We start from the raw sequence: 25,886 nt of genomic DNA on the forward strand, positions 1-25,886 counted from the left end.
TCTTGTTTTGTTATTCAACTCAATACATAGTCAACAGGTAATTCGAGTATCAATCATATATATGCATTTGGAACAAACTAGAAGGCTGAACGGAAATATTAATTTTATTCATAAGCTTAGCCAAGTCTACTTGGAAACTGTAACAGAGTTGGGCTGCAAACAACTGACGTCCAAATAAAACATAAACATTATTACAGCACTTGAACATGAAAATAAGATAAAACCCCTTAGCAAATAAAAGCTTAGCCAAGTCTTGACAAGGAACCACATTTGTTCTTCATTGTAGCAGTCATCCACCTTAATGGAGAGACTTAATCAATCTATCAAAATTATTGTACGACGATCCTCCAATATCAGTAGCTTCTACAGCTTTTTTCTTCCATTCTCTTGCCTTTTGCCTCATCTTCATCCCCTTTTCCCCTTCCAGCATTTCCTTAACAAGTGCTTTGATTTCGTCACACTTCACATTGGGGCTCACCTCCATTCCAATCTCCCAGTCAGTGCATGCGTATCGACAATTCGTTTGTTGCTCAGCAAAGAAAGGCCAGCAAATTACAGGCACACCTCCGGATACACTTTCAATAGTAGAGTTCCAGCCACAGTGTGTTAAAAAAGCCCCAACAGATGGATGATCAAGCACTTGGTCCTGTAGACACCAGTTTGCTATATAACCCCTATCCTTAATCTCCTCAAAAAATTCATCGGGTAAAATGGCTGAGTCTCCCTCTACCACATCAGGCCTAACAATCCACAAAAATGGGTGCTTGCTATTTGCAAGCCCCCATGCGAATTCTTTCAGATGATGATCTGTCATTGTAGTTATGCTCCCATAATTTACATACACAACTGAACTAGGTTTCTTCTGATCAAGCCATTTCAAACATTCTGTGTCTTCTTTCCATAAGTTTGAGCTAAGTGACCCGACCAATTTCGTTTCGGTTTCAGGCAATTGCCTCTCAAGCAACTTAAGGGGGCCAATGGTGTAGATGTTAGGGAACATGGTCGATATTACCTTTAACACTTCATGTTCAAATTCATCATATGTGTTGAAGATGATTGCAGAAGACTTCAAACAGTTTCGTGCTTCGGATCCCAAGAAATCGAACATTATGTCGTTGACATCTGTGACTCTGATGAAGCTGGGGATGTCCCTGAGCCGAGCATTTTTCATGCCTGGGACCCAATCAATTGGTGTATCCAGTGTACCATCATGCAGGAAAGTCTCATCTGAAATATGCATGGAAGGTGAACAATATGTGTGATCATACTTTATATATGGTCACATTATAAGAGTATATTTGATCTCAAATATTACACTAAACTCATAGGCTAATATTCCACTTCAAAGTGTTCAGACGAAAAATATATATTCCAACTCAAAAATGTTCAAGAACTGAGATTCCATACATACAAAGATCATAACTATATATTTTTTTGGCATTAATGTGCAACATATATTTATTTATTATTCTACGAGGAAACGTTTCACTAAACCAAATGATCATTAGTAAGAGGGTAAATTACTCAAATGGTCCTCAAACTTATACTAGATTTACATTTTGGTCATTCATTTAAATTATTCGTTCAAATAGATCAATCAACTTTATATTAATTGCTCCATTGATCCTACTGTTACATTATGTTAATGTTGCCATCAAATGTAAGGGTACAACCTTCCATAATCGTCCTATGTTCCCAAAATATGTGATAAAGTGATGATACATAGGTGATACAGTGGTGATAAAATAGTGATACATAGGTCAAAAGTCTTATTTACTCCCACAAATGTAGCATGTGCTGCTCACATGACTAAATGTAACAGAAAATGTAACGTTAGGATCAAAGCGCCGATTAATAAAGAGTTGGTGGACCATTTGAACGATTAATTTAGTTTAGGAACCAAAATATAAATCGGGTATAAATTTGAGGACAATTTGAGTAATTTTCCCATAGTAATATATTGATTCTTCGATGAAAATATACAATAACAGAAAGGATTGTAGCTAGGTCCATCTAACAACATTGTTTTCGGCGCTGGTTAGCGAGAGTGAGCATTTACAATTCATCCAAGTTCAAAATGCAAGTCCCCCACAATAATTGGAGTAGTTTTGTCTGGTTTCTGTTGTTTATTATTCATTATGCTCCGATTCTCTTTTGTGCATCGGTTACAACGATGATGTTTTGGCTTTTTGCTGATTTTTCTTGTTTTTTCCTTTTTCTGCCTTGTTTAAGCACTATTTAATTCATGCGATAAATTTATCCAATTCTATTTTTCGCTCTGACAAGGAAGATAAGATTTATCACGCTGTCCCCAGCAAATACAGTAGTGGAGATAGACATTGAAAAACGTAGGATAAGACATCACATTCACGTGTCTTTCCACATGCCAAACATAATTTTTGCAACATAATTAAGGGCGGACTCAGATAGTGGACTGTAGATCCAGTGATGTTTTCTTAGGAAAAAAGGAAAATTACACCTATATAGTCCAATGTTTTGACCTTAAAATACACAAAGTTAAAAAAAAAAAAAAAAAAAAACCAATATGTGAAGTCTTTAGTCCTAACTCTCTAATTTTATTTTTAATGAAATTTACTCTTTTATGAATATATTGGCTCTAATTCTATTGTTCTTGTGTTAACAACTAATATATGCACGTCAAAGTTAATTATTTATGTTTTTATAGTTTGACGTCAATAAATTTAAACTGACTCAAACTGCAAAGGTCATATTTAATTCTTATTATGCTAGTGGTTAATTTTTTTAATATTTTCATTTTGAATAATGAAAAATGCTAGACATACAACATTGTGTATTATCTCTCTAATAAAAGTGAGCCCCATCATATGAAAGCCGCCATGAATCTTAATAGCAAAAAAACAGAGAGATGCACCCCGTTTGGTTTCTCTTGTTTATTATTATTATTATTATTATTATTATTATTATTCTGTTATGTTTGTCGTGGGTGCAAGTTTAATATGCACTTCCTCTCTCTGAGAAATTTATTTATATAATCACGAGGTTAATCAGGTGATATTATAATAAGTGCATAGCTTATTAATTACTTTATAATATAAACTATATATTCTCACTCACCCATTTTATAACAAAATTTCTTAACTAGACCTAACTTTCCGAACAAAATAATTATGTATTTTGAAAGTGATTAAGAGTATTTACTTTACATTCTAACTCTTATGTTTGATTCCCCCTCAATCAATATTCTCCATCAATATCGCTTTGAAAGAAGTTAAAAGATTAGTCTTTTGAAAAAGCAAAAAGCAAATGTGCTTGGAATTGAATGATTCAACGTCAAGTCATGCGTGTCTTGATAATTTATATACACATAATAGTTAAAAATGTTCATAAGCCTAAAATAAATATGCAACGGATTAAAGGTTAACAATAAAAATGGGTCCACAATAATTAAGTTAAGGAAGTATATATACCTTTGAATGGAACAACGCCTCGCTTGACGAGCTCACTGTATTGCAAGTAACCCACGAAGCCACAAGCAGAGGCAGTCCAAAACTGGACCTCCGGAATGCCTAACTCCTGAGCAGCTTGCCTCCCAAATCCCGTGACACCATCTGCAACTATACAAGTAACTTGTGGCACTTGAGATGAGGAGTTGATCTTAGTGACCAGCTCCTTTGAATGGACCTAGACAGGTTTTCCTGGTGGAGTCGCATAAGGCTGGAACATCTTGGGTTGCATCCTTATCCGAAGGAGGCAGCCCGTCCGGTATGGTCTCGAACTGGAAGTCGGGCAAGCCCTTGACGGAGTCCGGGCCTTTGGACCGGATTAGGCGCCGGTGGTTGAACTCTGTGTTAACAAAGGTTATGTGGAAGCCTCTTGAGTGAAGAAGCTTAGCTAATTGCATCATGGGGTTAACATGACCTTGAGCTGGGAAAGGGACACAAACCGCATGTAGTTTTTTGGGTGCTTCTCCTATTGAACCCATCTCTCTTTACCAATATAAGCAATACCTGTGTGGTGAAAGCCAACTTTGCTCGTGTCGTGTCATTTATAGAAAATGTGCCAAGCCTTGCCTCTTCGGCACTTGATACCGACATTGGAGTAACTTTTGTCAGAACAAAACAAAAATTACAGTTTACTACTATACAAGTGATGTGTCAGTAACAATAAAATTGCCCATTTCACTAATGCTTCAGATCATCACATGGGCCGACATGGGATAGGTAGAAATATGTATGATTACCTTGCCCTTGCTGAAGGGCCGCCCCTGCCTACCAATGGACACCTGTGCGTGTAAGAGCTCGTTTGTTATTTTCCTTTCTATGCTGCTAGCTTTCAACAGATGAATGACCCCGGCAACATTGGAGGAGTAATTAATTTTACATCGTTGTCATTGAAGGGCACGTTTTCTGACTAAGAATATAAATATTGTAGGTTCATAGAATACGGCCGTTCCTGCAATTTTGAGAATCATAAAATATAAATATTATAGCTACATAAAGTATGACCGTTCCTGCGATTTTGAGAGTCATAAAATATAAATATTATATAAATATTATAGCTACATAAAGTATGACCGTTCCTGCAATTTTGAGAATCATAAAATATAAATATTATAGCTACATAAAGTATGACCGTTCCTGCGATTTTGAGAGTCATAAACAACAAACGAATACAACGAGGCCCTTATTTTCAAATTTGTTTACTTAACACAGAGAACAATATCGTGTACCCAAAAAATAAAGAACAATATCATGCATTGATGAGCACAACACAACACAATGCTTACTTGTTTTAGTCTTCGGTGCGCACTAAGAGGAACAAACACGTGGGGAAGAAAAAAGAACAAAAGAACAATTGCATTGTTTATTTGTTGTGCTTGCAAACAAATCCGCAACAATCAACACAACAATAATACATGCGGGTTAATCTGGCAGAGATGGTTAGTCAAATACGTGTGGGAATTTTGGGTTTCCTTTTTGGGAGTTTCTATTCCCCCCTCCCCCTCCCTTTAAGTAAATTTAGGTTTTAGCCAAAAAAAAAAATTCACTTTTGGAAAAAGTCAAAGCTTTTTCAAAAAAGATAGAAAAACCTCTCAACTTTCAAATTAAAGACATACAAATGTAAAGGATTCTTTAGGAAATCCACAAATAAATAAGGGCAATTTTGTCCATTTTGACTTCTTTTACAAAATTTCTCTCTCCTTTGTGTTTTTCCAAAGTCTCCCTCTACTTTATGCGATCTTTGGGTAATGGGTTTATTAAATATGTTAGGCCATTTTTGTTTTAGCTAGTCTAGTTGCAATTTTTGCTAGGCTGAACCGATGAAATTAAATTGTAATTATCGATTTGGTTTGATTTTGATTAAAAAAATGTCAAATGGTTTAAAAATCGAATCGGACCATGTATGATTTGGTTTGGTTTGATTTTGAATTTTTATAAACCGCTCTAAATCAAATCGGATCGTTTATGTGTATATATATTTTTATTTTATATTGTACATGTTTAATACTCTAATCATGTAATAACTATATACGGATATTTGAATTGAGCTATATTAGTTTTTGAAATTTGAAATTTTTATGGCATGTTGAGCTTTAGGATGGTTTCATACTATAGAAAAAAATTAAGTATGGAGCAAGTTGTAAATTTGTTGGTTGTAATTGGGCTAACAATGTTGAAAAAATGCAAAAGGAAAGAGAATTGGGCCCAAACCGGCCGAACCAAACTGAACCAAATCGTCTTAAATTGATTTGGTTTGGAATGATATTTTCTTGACTTTTGTCAAAATCGAACTGAACTAAATTGTTATATTGAAATTGGTTCGGCAGTTGTTGGGTTCATTTTTATACATGATTTATCATGTCATTCACCCAATGTTTTGAGTTAGTTCTTAAAATTTTATAGTTTTTTTACTTCCTTTTTGTGTTTTTATGGATTTTACTTTGGTTGGAATAAATGTGAGCTAAAAGTGCATTATTGAATATAAAATATGTTTTTGCTCATTTTCGTAGGTCAACTTCTTGGCCTTGGTCAGAATGTTCCGGTGCTCGGATGCGGTGAAGCTCTTCATGAAACTTGTTCCAATGGGTTTTGATTACAACATATCCAAAAGTTAGCTCCATTGAAAAAATATTACCTCCCCAACTGATCCAACATTGATACTAATTCTGAAAATCTATTTTGGGTCACTTTTACCCCTCTTTTGGTATCATCTCCCCTTCTAATTGTTACCACACCTCTTGGTAACAATTAATTACGTTGTAGAGATTTGATTTCAGATTGGTAATAAATTAGAATCTCTTTCTATGTATTAAAACCAAAATGAAATGATGGAAGTGAAGAAAAGTGGAGCATATGCCAAAGACTTTGGGTAAAAGGTAAAGTATCTTATGGATTATGAGTAGAAAGAGAGAAATAGAAGAAGGTAGCTAAGGGGCAGCAGCCAAGCAAGAAAAATCATTCTCTACACTTTGCAATTTCTGATTTTTAGAGAAGGAGGAGAGCAAGAGCAAACAAAGAAAGGGGAAAATGACATGATAATTGGAGAGAACCTTGGGGAGCCTTGAGGCAAGGATCCAAGAGGTTGAAAATGCAATTCTCTTTCTCCTCATTGTTTTTAGTTTCTTTCATTTTATTTATTTATTGTATTTTCTTAGTGTCAATGTTATTTCTTATTTTTCTAGCGCTTAGGTTGAACCCCTAAACATAATTACACTTTTGTTTTGATATGCTTTGAGTTTATGAATTTCTAGATGTTGTTGATGAATTCATTTTCACTAAAAATAAGAAAACAAAAGGGTCCAAGAAAATGAGTACCTTTGAATGGGACCAAGCCTCTTTTTAGGAGTTCACTATACTGCAAGTGACCCATGAAGCTGCAAGCAGAGGCAGTCCAAAACTGAACCTCTGGAATGCCCAATTCCACCGCAGCTCTGCTCCCAAACCCCATCCATCTGAAATTATTCAAGTAACTGGGTCCACTTCAGACAATTCACCAAGCTTATCCAGAAGCTCTTTGAAGGGACAAAGACAGTTTTTTCTGATGGAATCACTGAGTGCAGGAACATCTTGGGTAGCATCTTTGTCAGATGGTGGAAGCCCATCCGGTATGGCCTCAAATCTAAAGCCAGGTAAGCCCATAAGGGATGATGGGTGCCCTTGAGACCTGATGAGGCGCCTGTGGTTGAACTCAGAGTTGTCAAAGGCCCTTTGAGTGTAGGAGCTTGGCTAATTGCATCATAGGGCTAACATGCCCTTGTGAAGAGGGGATACAAACTACATGGGGTCGTGTTCTTCCTCCAACTGGAACCATCTTTTGCTAAATTTGCTTGGCAAGAGGAAAAAGCTGCAACCGATCAAATATTGTCAAGGCTTCTTTTATTATATTTTTACCAACTATAAGTTGGCCTTCCAGTCCTTTGGTCTTTTTTTTTTTTTGGAATACATCCAGTCATTTCGTCTTGGTGATCATATCTCATCATATTCATTAGCTTTTGTGTTTTTTTTATAAGGTTTCTAAATTATAAAAACCGATTTTGGTGTTTGGAGTCAAATTCTATTTTTGAGTTTAAAAAATCGTATTAAAATAGAATATATACCAAACGAGCCCTTAGCTTTTGAAACGCTTCGAAATCTAAAACAGGGATCGACCCAATACATAATCAACAGGTAATTCGAATATCAATATACGTATGCATTTGCAACAAACTAGAAGTCTGAACGGATATTAATTTTATTCATAAGCCCAGTCTGCTTGGAAACTGTAACAGAGTTGGGCTACAAACAACTAGAGAAACAACTGACGTCCAAATAAAACATAAACATTATTACAGCACTTGAACATATACATATTTGGGAGTTCTTAACAAGGAACCATATTTGTTCCTCATTGTAGCAGTCATCCACCTTAATGGAGAGACTTAATCAATCTATCAAAATTATTGTACGATGATCCTCCAATATCAGTAGCTTCTACAGCTTTTTTCTTCCATTCTTTTGCCTTTTGCCTCATCTTCATCCCCTTTTCTCCTTCTAGAATCTCCTTAACAAGCACTTCGATTTTGTTAGCTGATGTTACTAGTGACACGTGTCCTTGGTGAGGTGGCAAGTTTGTTAGCCCTTCACGTGCTTAGTTAGTCTGTTAAGCAATCTGTTAAGCAGGTTAGCTAGCTATATAAGCTTGGGTCTGTGGTTCATTTAAGAACTATGTAAAAACACAATTTCTGAGAATATACAGAGCTTTACTTTTCTCTCTTCAGCACTTCTTCTTCTCCATAGTTAACATGGTATCGAGCTTCGGCTCTTGATCTCCGGCTTCCGCTCCGCTTGAAAAGCTTGATTCTGTACCTTTCATGGCGAGTTTTCATGGAAATTTTGTGCTGCACAATCTTGCGATTCTGGATGCGATTCTTTGCTTGTGTTTGAGCTTCTTCTTCGTTCAATAAATTCAGCTCTGGTATGAATTCTAAACTTGTTCTATGCATCGACATTGAATTTAGATCAAATGATTCAGTGAATTGAGGCATAAAGCTCCTATTACGGCACGAAGCCTATATTGAAGCACGATCGTTTAATTTCGATATTTTCTTTTCCGAGGCACAACGCCATTGTTGAAGCACGAAGCTTTTATTGAGACACAAAGTACAGATCTGAGGCACGAAGCCCTGTTTTCTTGAAGCACATAGGTTTTCTTGCTTATATTTCATATCAGCAGTTGATTGTCAATCATGACTTTTCCGATGCCTAGAATTGAGGGTTTATTAGGAGTCTTAACCATTAAGCTGTCAGAAGATAATTTTGTCAAGTGGCGTGATCAATTGCAATCTGTACTACAGGGATATGATTTGTATGGGCATTTTGATGGCACTACTGTGTGTCCACCGAAATTTACCATCTCTGAGTCAGAGGGAGTCACAACAGAGATTACTGAAGATTATAGGTCTTGGATTCAAGTTGATAAGGCACTTTTAAGTCTTCTTATTGCCACATTATCCGATGATGCTATGGAATATGTCATAGGTTGTAAAACGGCAAGGGATGCTTGGTTGAATTTAATTGATAGATATGCCTCAGGTTTCTAGAGCACGAGTTAATCAACTCAAGACTGAATTGCATACTCTACATAAGGGCAGTGATTCTATTGAAAAGTTCTTGCTTAAGTTGAAACACATTAGGGATCAATTGTCTGCAGCAGGAGTTCACTTAACTGATGATGACATTATCATTGCTGCACTTAATGGTTTACCTCCTGAATTTGACATGATTAAAACGGTGTTAGTAGCAAGGGAAACACCAATCAATCTCAAGGAATTCAGAGCTCATCATGTTGTCTGCAGAACGTAATATTGAGGCCAGAATTGTAGCAATGTCTCACTCTATGCATGGTATGATGGGTGTAACCTCCTTTGAATTGGGATCTTCATCTACTGCTAACAATGTGCATAGTTCTTCAACCAATTCATCTGCTACAGTGGGAACCATAACTGGTCCTTCTCACTCAAATACTTCACCAACTATGGGATTTAATGCCAGGTTTCAGTCCTCCTCTGTGCCTCATTCTCAACCAACAATGCATTATTCTCAAGCAAGTCAGCCTACTAATTCACACTACAATAATAGAGGTCGAGGCTTTCATGGCAATAATGGTGGCCGTTTCAATTCTCAACCAAGGTCTTTTGTTCCCAAGTTTTCTTCTGGTCCAAAAACACAGGCAATTCCTGAATGTCGATCAGAATAAGAGAGGTCACACAGCTACAAATTGCTTTTATCGAATTCCTGAAAATTCTGCTCCTCCTCCTATTGTGGAATGTCAAATCTGTGGGAAACGTGGACATATTGCTTTAAATTGCTATCACAGAGCGAATTTTGCGTATCAGGGAGCCACTCCACCTCCTTCTCTACAAAGCTATGACAGACACGTGCCTTCTGTATGCTCCTGATGATCTGTGGATAGCTGATAGTGGCGCTTCACATCATATGACTCCACATGTCTCCAACCTTATGACTGCTACTCCATACTCTTCTGAGAATAAAGTGACAGTAGGCAGTGGAGAAGGTTTGGTTATTTCTAATATTGGTACTTCTATGTTGACAGATCTCCCTGGATCTTTACATTTAAATAATGTGTTCCATGTTCCTCATCTTGCTGCCAATCTCTTATCTGTTTATCAGTTATGTCGGGACAATCACTGCAGGGTTATCTTTGATGAACACTACATCTATGTGCAGGACAAGCACACCAATCAGATCCTGTACCAAGGGCAGAGTAGACAAGGCCTCTATCCCATTCCTCAGTTTGAGAACAATGCCTCTTCTACTTCCCTAGTTCAATCTAATAAATCTGCCACAGCGTCTCAGCCTTCCCCAACGGCTTTTCTAGGACAACAAGTGACGTCAAAGCTATGGCATCTTCGATTAGGACATGTCTCCAATGAAGTGCTGCTTCATATACTTAAGACCTCTCGATTCCTTGGCATGCAGATACTAGTTCTGAAGTTTGTGTTGCTTGTATTCAAGGCAAAATGCATAGATTACCATTTTCTCATTCTCAATCTACCACTATAGTACCTTTTCATAAGCTTCACAGTGATGTTTGGGGACCTTCAGCATGTATAGCAGTGGGAGGTTTTCGATATTATCTTACCATCATTGATGATTGTACAAGATACATGTGGATTTTCCCACTTATTAATAAATCTGATGTTTTGCCAACATTTGTCAAGTTTCATGCCTATGTTGTTAATCAATATCAAGCTCATATCAAAATTTTTCAATCAGATGGAGGGGGTGAGTATACTAGTAAAGCTTTTCGGGAGTTCTTGTCATCTAAAGGTATTAGTCATCACCTATCATGCCCTTACACTCTCAGCAAAATGGAGTTGCTGAGAGAAAGAATAGACATGTGATAGAGACAGCTATTACTCTCCTACAGACAGCTGAATTGCCTCTAATCTCTGGTATTATGCAGCAGCTCATGCGGTTTTTCTTATCAATAGAATGCCTTGCAAAGGATTGGACATGACTTCTCCATATTATAAGTTCTTGGTCATCATCCGGTTTTAAGTGCCATGAAGGTGTTTGGTTCAGCTGTATATCCTTTGCTCAAACAGATAATACTCATAAACTGGAATCTCGATCATCCCAATGTGTGTTTCTAGGATATTCATTGAGCCATAAAGGAGTTTATTGCTATAATATGCTCAGTCAGAAACTTCACATTTCTAGACATGTGATTCATGATGAGAGTCTCTTTCCCTTTAAGGTGTTAAAGTCACCTCCAATTTCTACTACAGTTGCTTCATCTAATCCAAGGCCAGTCAATATCTCGGTTACTTTGCCTCATACATCTTCCCAACAATCTACCTCTTCTGCTCAGTCTTCTATGGAACCTCATTCAGAACTTCCAATGCCCAATAATATTGAGCCCTTGGAGTTCTCATCAGGTTCTATATTACCTGTTACTTCAACCAATCAATTGGAGGTCGTGTTACCTATTCCATCTAACTCAAATATTCATGAGTCATCGGATGCCTATGCAATGCCTCTTTCTACTAATTGTCATCCTATGCAAACCAGACTCAAGTCTGGGGTTGTTCAGAAAAGACAATTTCCAGATTTCTCATGCTTTGCAACTATGCTTACTTCATCATAGAACCCGAGGCTCCAACTTATTTTAAGGCAGCAGCAGCTCAACCAGAATGGCAACAGGCTATGGCAGAGGAAATTCAAGCTCTTCAATTACAAGGTACATGGAATCTTGTTCCTTCTCCTCCTGACAAGAATATTGTAGGATGTAGGTGGATATATAAAATAAAAAGAAATTCAGATGGAACAATTTCTAGATACAAAGCTAGGCTGGTCGCTCAAGGATTTAGTCAAGAGCATGGTTTGGATTATGACGAAACATTTAGTCCTGTAGTGAGACACACCACAGTCAGATTAGTACTCAGTTTAGCTGCTATGTTTAAATGGAATCTACGGCAATTGGATGTAAAAAATGCTTTCCTTCATGGGGAATTACAAGAAGAGGTTTATATGAGGCAACCTCAAGGTTTTACTGACTCTACATATCCTAATTATGTGTGCAAATTACAGAAATCCCTATATGGTTTAAAACAGGCACCGCGTGCATGGAATGCCAAGTTTACAGGTTATCTGCCTTCTTTGGGGTTTCAATCATCTCACTCAGATCCTAGTCTGTTTGTCAGACAAAATTCTACCTCTGTGGTTATTCTATTATTGTATGTTGATGATATAATCATCACTGGATCAGATACACAAGTGGTACAATCTGTTATTGATTCTTTGGGGGAGGTATTTGATATGAAAGACATAGGTCGTCTTACCTATTTTCTTGGATTGGAGGTTCATTATCAGGACAATGGTGATATTTTTGTCAATCAAGCTAAGTATGCTCGAGATTTGTTTAAGAAGGCAGGCATGGACACTTGTAAACCATGTTTGACTCCAATTAAACCTCATCAGTCTGTGTTGAAAGATGAAGGTACTCTTCTTTCTGATCCAACATTGTATCGAAGTCTTGTTGGAGCATTACAATATTTGACCTTTACACGACCAGATATTGCTTTTGCAGTAAACACAGTGTGTCAATTTATGAATGCTCCCACTGATACACATTTTGCTTTGGTCAAACGTATCTTGCGATATCCGCAAGGTACTCTTCAGTATGGGATCACATTCTCTCCTGGCTCTATGCTTTGTCTGGCTATTGTGACTCTGATTGGGCAGGTGATCCTAACACCAGACGTTCTACCACAGGTTATGTTGTATTTCTTGGTGATAATCCAATCTCATGGTCATCGAAGAAGCAAGCTGCAGTCTCTCGTAGTTCCACTGAAGCGAATACCGTGCTCTAGCCAATTGTGCAGCAGACATTGCTTGGATTAGACAGATAATGTGTGATTTACATATGACACTGCCAGAGGCACCTATTATTCATAGTGATAATATGTCAGCATTGGCTCTTAGTGTCAATCCAGTTTTTCACTCGCGTATTAAACATTTGGAGATCGATTATCACTTTGTTAGAGAAAGAGTTCAATGTCGAGATCTGGTTGTGCAATATATTCCCACAGATGGTCAGGTTGCAGATATTCTTACCAAGGGACTTCATAGTCCAGTGTTCATTCGACATCGTTCCAATCTCAGGCTAGGTAACAACCCAGCTGAGATTGAGGGGGAATGTTAGCTGATGTTACTAGTGACACGTGTCCTTGGTGAGGTGGCAAGTTTGTTAGCCCTTCACGTGCTTAGTTAGTCTGTTAAGCAATCTGTTAAGCAGGTTAGCTAGCTATATAAGCTTGGGTCTGTGGTTCATTTAAGAACTATGTAAAAACACAATTTCTGAGAATATACAGAGCTTTACTTTTCTCTCTTCAGCACTTCTTCTTCTCCATAGTTAACAGATTTCGTCACGCTTCACATCGGGGCTCACTTCCATTCCAATCTCCCAGTCAGTGCATGCGTATCGACAATTCGTGTGTTGATCAGCAAAGAAAGGCCAGCAAATTACTGGCACGCCTTCGGATACACTTTCAAGAGTAGAGTTCCAGCCAGTGTGTGTTAAAAAAGCCCCAACAGATGGATGAGCTAGCACTTGGTTCTGTGGACACCACCTTGCTATATAACCCCTATCCTTAATCTCCTCAAAAAATTCATTGGGTAAAATAGCTGAGTCTCCCTCTACCACATCAGGCCTAACAATCCACAAAAATGGGTGCTTGCTATTTGCAAGCCCCCATGCGAATTCTTTCAGATGCTGATATGTCATTGTAGTTATGCTCCCATAATTTACATACACAACTGAACCAGGTTTCTTCTGATCAAGCCATTTCAAACATTCTGTGTCTTCTTTCCATAAGTTTGAGCTAATTGACTCGACCAATTTGGTTTCGGTTTCAGGCAAATGCCTCTCAAGCAACTTAAGGGGGCCAATGGTGTAGATGTTAGGGAATATGGTCGATATTACGTCTAACACTTCATGTTCAAATTCATCATATGTGTTGAAGATGATTGCAGAAGACTTCAAACAGTTTCGTGCTTCGGATCCCAAGAAATCGAACATTATGTCGTTGACATCTGTGACTCTGATGAAGCTGGGGATGTCCCTGAGCCGAGCATTTTTCATGCCTGGAATCCAATCAATTGGTGTATCCAGTGTACCATCATGCAGGAAAGTCTCATCTGAAATATGCACGGAAGGTGAACAATATGTGTGATCTTACTTTATGGTCACATTACAAGAGTATATTTGATCTCAAATATTACACGAAACTCATAGGCTAATATTCTACATAATACGGTGTCATTTTCTAGTTAGGAGAACTGGACCTAACTTTCCGAACAAAGTAATTATGTATTTTGCAAGTGGTTTAGAGTATTTACTTTGCATTCTAGCTCCTATATATTTGATTTCTCCTTCATCAATATCGCTTTGTATATAAAAAAAAACAAAAATAAATATTTTTATATTAAACAAAAAAATTATGTCTATGTTATCATGCATACAAAATTAAGAGTGAATGACTTTCAACATGCTTACTTGTTTTAGTAGTGGGGAATCCTAAAACTAGTTCTTAGTTTAGTAATATTTTTCTCCGTTTTGCTTGACACCTCCTCAAAATCTAATGGAACTTTTTTCCATTTTTAAAAAAAGAGATATCTAGTTTTCAAATATCTAAAAGGAACAAAAGGATACAAAAGAGTCAAAAGGATAGAAGGATAACACCACAGCTCAACCAAGAAAAAGCAATGGTTGAAAAACTACGCAAGTGTATCATTTGGTCTACCTCAAGCCTCATAAAAAATTTATCACTCCAAGGAATATTATCGTGGGATTGAATGATTCAACCTCACACATAAAAATGTTCATAAGCCTAAAATATTAAAGGTTAACAATAAAAATGCGTCCATAATAATTAAAGGAATATACCTTTGAATGGAACAATGCCTCGCTTGACGAGCTCACTGTATTGCAAGTAACCCAAGAAGCTACAAGCAGAGGAGGTCCAAAACTGGACCTCCGGAATGCCTAACTCCTGAGCAGCTTGCCTCCCAAATCCCGTGAGACCATCTGCAACTATACAAGTAACTTGTGGCACTTGAGATGAGGAGTTGATCTTAGTGACCAGCTCTTTGAATGGACCTAGACAGGTTTTCCTGGTGGAGTCGCATATGGCTGGAACATCTTGGGTTGCATCCTTATCCGAAGGAGGCAGCCCGTCCGGTATGGTCTCGAACTGGAAGTCGGGCAAGCCCTTGACAGAGTCCGGGCCTTTGGACCGGATTAGGCGCCTGTGGTTGAACTCTGTGTTGACAAAGGTTATGTGGAAGCCCCTTGAGTGAAGAAGCTTGGCTAATTGCATCGCGGGGCTAACATGGCCTTGAGCTGGGAAAGGGACACAAACTGCGTGTAGTTTTTTGGTTGCTTCTCGTACTGAACCCATCTCTCTTTACCAATACAAGCAAGACCTGTGTGGTAAAAGCCAACTTTGCTCTCATGCCATTTATAGAACATGTGCCAAGCCTTGCCAATTTAAGCAAGATTGTGACATTGGAGTCACTTTTGTTAAAATAAAAATAAAAATTACTGTTTACTAACAATAAAATTGCCCTTTTCACTAATACTTCAAATTTATGTCCCGTGTGCATCCGGAGACAATTTCTCATTTGTTTTTAAATTGTCAATATGCTAATCACTGGCATAATCTTTCACCTTTTATATAATTAATTGTTTTACTGTTTGCTGGAAAATTTGAGAACCAAGGAATCGTCTAGTCTTTCAAAACAAGGCACCACAGTTCCATGAGGCCATTTCACACCTAAGAATTGAAAACTAAAAATTAAAATTGAAATGGTAATCAAATGGGCCCAAGATTTTGAAAAATATGAACTATAAATATTGGCTATGGTAAATTTGTTAACATGGAAATATAGTTTTTGTTTTTTTTTTTCCCATATACAAGCAATACTCTTAACCACTTAAACCACAAGTTCTTTAACCACAATATGTGGTGCGGTTGGCAAACTGCCACCTCCAGCTGGCGGACTGATCCTAGTACCTAACTGGTAAGAGTTCGAAATCAATTGGAAACACTTTGTGGTTAGAGGCAAGTCGAACTCCGAGCGGGGATTAGTCTTACCCTTCGAGCGTGTGGACACTTCGTTGTATATATCCAAAAACCTACAAGTCCTTTGCTGACGTGGAAAGATAGTTAATGGACCTGCAAGTCGTTTTTTTAGAGATTTTCTATTTAAACCTCACACTTCTCTTAGTTCACCCCAACTTTTAATTTAAATTTTCACATTTTCTAAGAAAACCCCACTATCTTCCCAAACGACACTTAAATACACCCCAAATTGAAAAAATAAGAACTAAAAGAGATTTTCTATTTAAACCCCACAATTTTATTTGTTCTTAGCAAAAAAAAAAAAAAAAACAAACAAATGAAATCCCAAATCCGAAATTTAAAACTTTCTAGAGAAAGAGAACAACTTTATCTCTCTCCAAGAACTATAACTGGAATTCTAACACTTGGGTATTATTGAGTTGAGAACTTGAGAGAGAGAGAGAGAGAGAGAGAGAGAGAGAGAGAGAGAGAGAGAGATTTTGTAAATAGGAAGTTGGAAGGAGGTTTCTAGAACTTGATATGAAGAGTGATGGGATATGTGTATAGATGTACTAGGGTTAATTATTAAGTTGGATGACATTTTTTGTCTTTTTACACAATAATAAAATTTAGGGAGTTTCACTAAAACACCCAAAATGAAGGTTGAAATTATAAAAAAACCCAACACCCAAAACACTTTATAAACACACCCAAAACCCATCATTACACACACTCAAAACCTATTTATAAACACACCCAAAAAGTTGACTTTGGGGTTGATTTTGGGTGTGTTTCTATGTTTAAATAGTGCTTGGGTTTTTTTATAAATACATGTCTAGGATTGCTTATTTATAAATTTGTATAAAATTTATAGTTTAATGATTTAAATATTATAATAAATAAAGAGAAATGCGAGGTTTAAATAGAAAATTTCTTTTTTATATCTAATTTTCTATACATAAAAATTCAAGTACATTCATTTTTTGGTCAAAAAAAAATCCAGGTAGAATCTTGACCAGTGAAGATAACACCAAATAATGTGTTGTGTTGTCTTACAAACTCAATGCAAGTACGCATCCTGCTGTTACATCACATCATCCATCACTCAACTAGTTCATCAAATTTCGGACTTATGGACAAAAATGACTGCTTCTCACTTGCTGTTTGTGCAAAAGGGAATATGTTTGCTTCAAATATCGGCCACATGTCACAACATGTTGCATCCTTTTAATGTGGGAGACTGGGACCACCACTAAAATTTAATTTAGAAGAAGAAAAAAAACTCCAAAGAAATTGAGATAAACTCTCCTGTCTTCGTCTTCTTTCTATTTTTCTTCCCTCTTGCACAAAAGCCAGGGTCCCGATCAGCTAATTAATCATACCTGTACTCATGCGAAATTTTCTTACGTGTGTGTCACTTCTATATCCCTACCAATGGAAACCGGTGCGTGTAAGAGCTCATGTGTCATTTTCTTTTCTATGCCACTAGCTTTCAAGAAATGAATGACCCCGGCCACATTAGAAGAGTTGTTTGAGAGATTGTTCTCTGTTTTGGTCTTCTTAAAGCACTGTTTGTTGCTGATTTATGGATCCTCTTCATCTGTAACTCCAAGTAAGCTGGACTTCCAAGTTGTATATTTGTTCTCACTATATCCTACAATGTTTGTGTCTGTTTAATCATTGAAAAGTTCAATAAATGGATTCTCAAGGTGGCCCTATGGATTCATTTTCAACCCATTCAAGTTTATGACATATCAACCTATTCAAGTTAATTGCGTCCCTACAGTGTGGTAATAAAATCCCGTATAGCTTGTGCTGAGTTCAAATCCACACACCCTTTATTTTTGGGATTTTTGTTATATCACAAATGGTCCTGAGGTTTGTGAAATTATCATATTTGGTCTTTAATGTTTTTTTTATGACACTAATGGTTCTTAAAGTTAGTCTCCACTTATCAAAATGGTCCCTATCGTTTGCTTTCATCAAATTTTTTGTTAAATTGATGACGTGGCACATGTGTGGTACCCACACATCCAATGGTATAGAGCCACGTGGAAGCATGAAGGTGAGTTCTTGAGTCGTTTTGTGAGGGAGAGCATGTGGGAAGCACAGGTCACGGCTTTGGTGCCGAGTAGTGTTAACAGTGGCAGTACTAGTAATATGAGGGAAACCCAGTTTGACAAAACAAAAGAATTATGGAAAAAAAACCGAGTATAGCCGAGCGTCTATACTATTCTTGGTCAAAAATTGGGAAAACTGAGTATCGCCATCCGCTATACTATTTCTTTGAAAACAATTTAAAAAGCCTCGATAGCCGCACGGCTATACTATTTCTTTGAAAAAACATTAGACAAAAATGAGTACAGCGATTTCTTTAAAAAATATAGAAAACAGAGTATACCAGCCCGGCTATACTATTTCTTTAAAAACAATTTAAAAATCGAGTATAGCCATACGCTATACGATTTCTTTTAAAAACATTAGTAAAATCGAGTATCGCGCTGGCTATACTATTTCTTTTATAAAAAAATGTCTTTGAAAAAATTAGAAAACCGAGTATATCCGGCAATGATATTGTGTCTTTAAAAATAGAAAAACTAAGTACAGCCGGGCGGCTATACTATGTCTTTAAAAAATAAGGAAAACCGAGTACAAAGACAGTTAGCCTATTTCTTTGTAAAAATATGAAACCCAGAGTATAGCCGTATGCTATACGGATTCTGAACGACCTGGTTCGGTTTCTTGGAGAAATTGTGTGGGAGGGCTCATGTACTCTGAGCCGATGACATCCCTAGAGCTTGCCACTGCACCATTGCCCCGTCTCAGTATTGTTAACATGGACCTGTGAGCAAAACTCAAAACTCCTCCTATTTTTTTCCTTTATTAATTTCTAATTCGAACTTTACTTTTCCCCTACTTTCCTAGCAACCAAACAGATTTCCTTGCGTGTTATGGTCTCTTTGATTGCTTAATCTTACTGATTGGAACGAATTTTTGGTGTGTGCTTAGGTTTCACCTGCTATTCAATGCATTGCCTGGTCGAATTTGCCTGTTGTTCGTAGAGAAGACGGAGCACACGGTGACGGGCGTTGTTGTTCATCAGTATGAAATGCGGGCTGATCCCTAGTCTCACCAAGAAAACGGAGAAGCCCAATCACTATAAGATGGTAATAGTAGTTACATTTGTGGTTGATGCTTTCCAATCATGGTAGTTTAAATTTGTTATCTTTCTTCAAATTTCAATCTCGATTTTCCATATAAGCAAGCTTGGATTGTGTTGAGATGCAATTTGTGTTTGAAGCCGCACGGCTATACTATTTCCGGATGTGGGCTTTGATCTAAATCAGCATGATGAGGATGGTGCGTGAAATGGAGTAATCAGCCATAAGGAAGATGTGTTACTTTACCACAAGTCTCTAGATTAAGTTGAAGAAGATGTGGCATGGAATGGAGCACTTTTGCCATCAAACTTTTTGTGAAATGCGAATTCTTGGAAAAGTTTGTCTGCCCACGAAAGCAATGGCAAGCCAAGTCTGGACTTCATTCAGATAGAAACATCGTGTATTATAGGCTTTTCTTAAAAGAAAAATGAAAAAAACTTAACTCAATGAATTTTTTTTCCTGCAGTTTTTGTTTTTGTTGTATGAAACAATTTCGTACAAAAAAAATTTGGCATATCCTCTCCTTGGTCTGAGCCTAACCACTAGTTCGATGTTCAAATAACTTTCAAATGTCTTTTACAAGCTGTTAAAAGAATCTATCGCTATATTAAAGACACCATTGAACATGGTATTCCGTTCCTCCATTGATTTTTCTTTGCAAGATTTTTTGGATGCAGATTGGGCTGGATCCTTGGATGATAGACGTTCCACTACCGGTGCTTGTATTTTCCTTTGTCCTAATTTGCTCACATAGACTACTAAAAATCAATCACGAAGAGTTATGCGATCCTGAAGCATAACTTGCACACTTTATGTGATATTTATGAATAATATGAGTAGAGGTTGATGTTGCACATTTGGTAGTTTACGGATATAATATTATACCATTCAAATTCTGCATGTCATTGTCACATATGGATTAGTTAATGAGTCCTGGTTTCAGCCATCCATTAGTTATATTAGTGGGTTAAATAATTTTTTAGTACACATATTAGAAGACAGACGTCCTTAACAAATACATCCATTATTTTTGCTTTATTATTTATTATTTTGAAAATATTTGTGCTTTTATTAGCAAATTACTGGAATATCCTTTTAATGTAATTTGGGCAGAGTTAAACACGAAATGGCTTAGAAAAATCGAGATGGCATAGGTCCGTTTGATAACCACTTAATTTTTAAATTTTAGTTTTTATTTTTTGTGTTAGAGTACAAAGGAAAATGAGAGTGAGAATGGAGTGAGGATGAGATAGAGAGAGAGGATGAGAGAGAGGAGTAACAAAAGTGAAAACAATTATCCTATAGATTGCAACACTACAACAAAAGAAGATAACTGGCATCGTCAAATTTGGGGAAAGATTACACACAGTAACCGTAAGATAATTTTTTCACTGCAAATCCTACAAAACACAATGTAAAGTGAGTAGATATTGACATTAGCATCAAACTATCCATCTGGCCAGGGGAAAAAATTTATTTCGAAAGGAGAAAAGCAAGGCATCGATGATTATTGATTGAAAATAAATATATAATTATCGGGCTGGGGTACGGGTACCCGTACCTGACAGGAATTTTTACAATTCAGGGATCCTCGTACCCGAACCCCAAATCTCCCTTTATTAAGACCGAGGACCCAACAAGAATTTATGCCATCCCTCACTTCCATTTGCACTCCTTTTCCTCTATACTTACACAAAAAATAAAAACTAAAAACTAAAATTCAAATGGTTATGAAATGGCCCAAAATTGCCATATAAATAGAGATGGATTGAGAAAACAAAAAATTAATAGAAAATTCTTCGAAAAACATTTAGAGGAAATAATAACAATGCTCCTGAAACACCATTACACATTTGATTAAAACATGGCACATCCATCACCATCGTATATTACATAACCCATTGAGAACTTCACTTACACATCAACCTTGGAAGCAACCAAAGAAACATCAAGGGCAAGTACAGACCAATTCCAAGCAAGTTGAAGAGAGTTAGCGACCCCTTTCAAACCCAATACGAGTTCTGCTGGAGCCCCCGCCTTCATGGCCATCTCGCATTGAAGACCCAGCACTCGCTCTCATTGTTCCTCCTGTACCAACTTTTTCCATGGCTTTCTTACCCTTCTTCACCTCTGTCAAGAACTGGTCCAGACCAAATGGATCGGCTTCTTCAACATCCTTCTCAAACTCCACCGGCCTATCTCTTGGACCGCTCCTCTCAGCAGCTCCCCCAAATCCTTTGTCCGGTTTGAAGCGATCAGTCTTCATAATCTTATCCATCTGCTCATCAGCACCTCCATACATATCAGCATCAGCATCCTTCTTCGGCCTGTACAGGGTTGAGAGTGTAGGCTGAGCAGTAAACAAGCCTTTGTCATAGACATTGTACTGGTCATCAGTGGCAAAACCAGAGTCCATTCCTTTCTCCTGGTTGAACAGCCTCTGGTCATACATGACCTCTCCCCCTCTTCCTGCTCCAGCAGAAGCCATGCCAAGGGCAACTTTCTCACTAATATCACGATCTCTGTCTCTAGTAATTTTACTCTTCTTTCCCATCGCTGCATCTTTGGCCTCCAACCTTCTTTCCCTTTCCCTTTCTCGGCGTCGCTCCTCCCGGATCTTCTCACGCTGCAACCTCTCTTCTCTTTCCTCCCTTGTCTCCTTCGGGTAATCCGTCTCCTTTTCCCTTGGACGCTCATAATCCCCTCTCATTTCAGTATCCATTATTGTTTTCTCAGAAGGCATAGGGACAGAAGCAGGAGGTGCTGCACCTGTCCTCTCAGAACGAGCTTTTTGAGCTAATGCCCGCAGCTCCTGCTCTTTCTTTTCCTTCTCCTTCATTATCATCTCCTTCTGAACTTTAGATCTCATTGCAACTGCTTCTCTAGCCTTCTGCTCTGCTACATACAAAGACTCGGAAAGCTTTGCAAAATTATCATTAATCTGAACATCTTGAAGGCCTCTCCCATCAGCTGCTAGACGTTTGTCCAATGGGATGGTGTACCCTTTCGGGTTCTTCCAGTTTGAAATGCAAGGTGGAATCTTCCAATCCTGCTGGTCTTTTACGGTCACTGGACGAGGAGGGGAATGCATGACTGGCACTGGTGGGGACCCAGAAGCCCTAGGAACACGCTTATGCTTGAACTTAGGAGGCTCAAGTGGATCCACAGGCATCTCCACCATCCTGATAATCCTCTCCTTGGCACCAGAATTAAATGCCAGTGATTTCTGTGATGGCTTATACTTGATAAATTTCGAGTCTGACGACTGTTTGGGTACATTTTTTGGCTGCGCAGCACTCAATCTCACATTCACAATCTTCTCAAGTGCAGCCTTTGTTTCTGCTGTTGTTTCTTCAATCTCTTTCTGCAGCTCCTCCTCTTCATCATCATCCTCTTCCTCTTCCTCATTTTTCAAAATTTTAGGCACAAGATCCTTATGTTGAGAGTAGACAATCTTTTTTGAATTCTCATTCTGCTTAACAATAGCATCATACGCAATGTTTCCATGTGCATCAACAGTGACTGGAAGTATCTTCGTTCCAAGTTTTGTGGACTTGTCCCTACCCATGCCAAGAGGGTACTGAGCTATGTGAATCTCAGGGAAAGCACCCCCATCCCCAAAATCCTCTACTTTCCTAGGTACAAAGCCTTGACGCTTCAAGTAAGGAGGTACAGGATTAGGCTTGATGACAGAAGATTTTTCTTCCTCAGCTGAACTGAAGCGCTGCTTGAACCACGGATCATTTGAGTGGTCATAGTAAGTTGTTGTGGTTGATTGTGCGGGCGGCAGAAGCTCCTTTAGAGCTGCCATGGTGATAACCTACTTATGGAACTGCACACAGAAAACGGAAAACAATGACCAAATTAATTGGTTCACAAACATAAGCAAAGAAATACTAATCGATTTCGATAAAATTAGAATAAAAAAGACATCCAAAGACTTTGGGCATCTCTGGAGTACACGCCTAAGGAACTTGTTCACTTCATCTGTCTATGGAGTTAAAATTCTTCAAACGATTTTCAATTCCTTGGGCATCCCTAAGCCATCAAACTTCACAAAGAAATTTTACAATTGACTTACCCATTTCAGTTCTAGTCTGTTTCTCCGCAAATTAAAGTTATTGGCCATATAAAAACGCACAACGGAAAAAATCCAATAAAATTGTTGTATGCTATAAATCGTAAGGAGAATAGATTAGTGCAGATCTAATTCAATCAAATATAGAAAACAAAAACAACCGTAAGAGAGCAGATCAAATTCCAAAAAGTTCTTGCATACAACATAAAAGATCAAATCAAAAAACAAATTTGTTGGATTTGACCCAAAATTTATCGGCAAGAAGATGAAAAATCAAAACCAGAGGCATGAAGAAAAAATGAAAAGATAACTTACCGACAGAGAAGTTGGTGCAGTGGTGATGCGTCGTCGAGAAGTTCTGAATTGCAGAGAGACCCAAGTGTCGTTTTCAGGTACGAAATGGATAAATCTGCAGGTGAAGAGAATTTAGGGTTTGGCTAAAGCTCAAGGGAAAAATAAGCGACAACCAAAACACCAGGGAGAGGAGGGTTTTGTTGTCATCCAATCCGATTTTCATCACGCCACCAACGAACCGACCTTGTTCTCAAGCAGCAGGGGCCCGGCCCAAAGTGATCGGGCTTGAGCCCAAGTTTTTATTGCTCTTTTATCATGCTTTAGGCCATGTCCAGTCCTTGGGCTAAATGTAGTCCAAGATTAAATATTTAGCCCTCTAAAATATTAATTTTTAAAAAAATAGTGCAGGGCTAAATTGTTTAACTGTTTTTTTTTTCCCAGGATATCTAAAACCAGAGGCTATCAGGATTTCGCCTCAAATATCCGTTTTGTTTTTTTGAGTGCGGCGGATTGTAGTTATCACTTGTATTTTATGCATGGTTTTCTTTTTCTTGTGTTAGCCACTTGGAACATAAATTAGTCCCAAAGATTTGTTGGATCGATGATTGCGACCCGCAATACTAAATTCGGCGTCGTCAGGTTTAAGGTTATATTATAAACGACCAAATAGGACCACTTAAAGGCCCATGAAAAACAAAATTGACCCAATGAATGAGCCACAAACGATCAGAAAGACCCACTGGAAAGCCCATAAAAGGCCCAATGAGGGGCCGATAAATTACAAAATAGGCCCGAAGGATGTGACTATGTATTGTTTAATTTAATTAAACTACTAGAAACAATATTCCATGACCAATATTTTTTTATAATTTTATTTAAACAACACTTGAAAACATTTAAAAATGTGACCACATTTATTTATTATTATTATTTTAAAAAGGATGAGTTTCAATGGTCTGACCTCCAACAGTCATGACCAATAATTTTTTATAATTTTTTTAAGAATAAAAACATTTGAAAAGTTGACCACATTTATAATGTATAAAAAATAAAATAAAAAGGTTGGGTTTCAATAATCTAACCTCCAATGGTCAAGACCAATAATTTTTTCTTAAACAATACGAATTGAAAACATTTAAAAAGGCTTTTAAAAATATATTGATGACGTCAGCGCTTTTATTGTTGGTTGCTGGATATGCATTTGCATGAGATGATTCGTGCTCTTGCCCACACTTGATAATTTATCTTCTTCAAAATCACATGCATGAGACCCACAAAAATTTGGTCTATGCCAAAGTGGCTAAATGTGGCTGACGAGGCTAAAAGAGCCAAATGCCCTTCAAATTTAAACTTTGTTTAGCCCATGGCTAAAGATGAATTTTACATTATTTTAGGACTATATTTGTGATATAGCCCATGGCTGGAGATTACCTTATCGAGCTTAATAATTTTGTAAACCTCAAGCACGTTTTGTAATTTATTAGTTATCACCCAGAAATAACGACTAAAATATCGATAAATCAACGAAATATCGAGGATATTATCTTTTTTTGGGTCTATGATATTTTGGAACATATCGTATAAGTATCAATAATATCGGAAAATATCGACGTCAATAATTTATCTCACACTTCAGCAACATTTGACCAAAATATCGATATAATATTTCTATAATATCGATAATATCGAGATGTTGAAGATAGCTAAAAATTTGAAGAGTTATTACACTAACACCCCCTGAGGTTTCTTGTGTTTTCGTAAAACCCCTTAGGTCTCAAAAATTACTCAAACACCCCCTGAGGTTTCAGTTTGTTTTCACAAAATCCTTTTTCGTTGAGTATTTGTCCAAAAATTGATGATTTAATTGAAAATAAAAAAACTTATGCACATGAAAAAATTAACCTCAATGATGTACATGCAATCTAATCTCAAAGGCAAACTTTGTCATTTGGAGAAGTTTTTGTATAAAATCATCAATATTTAGATGAAAAATCAATGAAAATGAGTTTTGTGAAAACAATTTAAAACCTCAAGGGGTGTTCTTGTAATTTCTAAAACCTCAAGAAATTTTGTGAAAAAGATGAAAACCTCAGGAGGTGTTAATGTAAATAACTTAAATTTGAACCTTATAGGAACTCTACGTGGTACTATCTTACCATGCAATGTATAAAGTATAAAATATTGTAGTAAATCATTATAAATAAATGATTATGGTGTTTTTTAATCTTCTTTCATTAATTACTAT

General features: G+C 37.3%; 3 protein-coding genes, 1 long non-coding RNA gene and 1 pseudogene across 4 annotated transcripts; 1 reads left to right on the forward strand and 4 right to left on the reverse strand.

The window, feature by feature from the left end:
- Positions 1-86: 86 nt before the first annotated feature.
- Positions 87-4,000, reverse strand: LOC103333146 (linamarin synthase 2-like). The gene is given in 3 exon segments (XM_008235943.2): positions 87-1,227; positions 3,450-3,654; positions 3,656-4,000. Coding segments are annotated over 3 exon segments (1,443 nt in total). The 5' UTR covers positions 3,965-4,000; the 3' UTR covers positions 87-298.
- A 568-nt stretch (positions 4,001-4,568) lies between these two features.
- Positions 4,569-7,573, reverse strand: LOC148920950 (linamarin synthase 2 pseudogene; annotated as a pseudogene).
- Positions 7,574-7,677: 104 nt separating this feature from the next.
- LOC103333156 (linamarin synthase 2-like) lies at positions 7,678-15,486 on the reverse strand. The gene is made up of 3 exons (XM_089043993.1): positions 14,932-15,486; positions 13,404-14,183; positions 7,678-8,048 (listed from the first exon to the last, which is right to left on the reverse strand). Exons 1-3 carry the CDS (start codon positions 15,443-15,445, stop codon positions 7,888-7,890), a joined length of 1,455 nt encoding a protein of 484 aa, XP_088900119.1. The 5' UTR covers positions 15,446-15,486; the 3' UTR covers positions 7,678-7,887.
- LOC148920951 (uncharacterized) lies at positions 9,917-10,693 on the forward strand. The gene is made up of 2 exons (XR_016122850.1): positions 9,917-10,035; positions 10,209-10,693. It is a non-coding gene; the product is annotated as an uncharacterized LOC148920951 (long non-coding RNA).
- A 5,551-nt stretch (positions 15,487-21,037) lies between the features above and the next one.
- SKIP (chromatin protein family) lies at positions 21,038-23,860 on the reverse strand. The gene is made up of 2 exons (XM_008235963.2): positions 23,663-23,860; positions 21,038-23,101 (listed from the first exon to the last, which is right to left on the reverse strand). The coding sequence occupies exon 2, from the start codon at positions 23,078-23,080 to the stop codon at positions 21,260-21,262; it is 1,821 nt and encodes a 606-aa protein (XP_008234185.1). The 5' UTR covers positions 23,081-23,101; positions 23,663-23,860; the 3' UTR covers positions 21,038-21,259.
- Between the last annotated feature and the right edge of the window lie 2,026 nt (positions 23,861-25,886).

Source organism: Prunus mume, linkage group LG1 (assembly GCF_029339155.1).
Source record: "Prunus mume cultivar Tortuosa linkage group LG1, ASM2933915v1, whole genome shotgun sequence".
NCBI lineage: Eukaryota > Viridiplantae > Streptophyta > Magnoliopsida > Rosales > Rosaceae > Prunus > Prunus mume.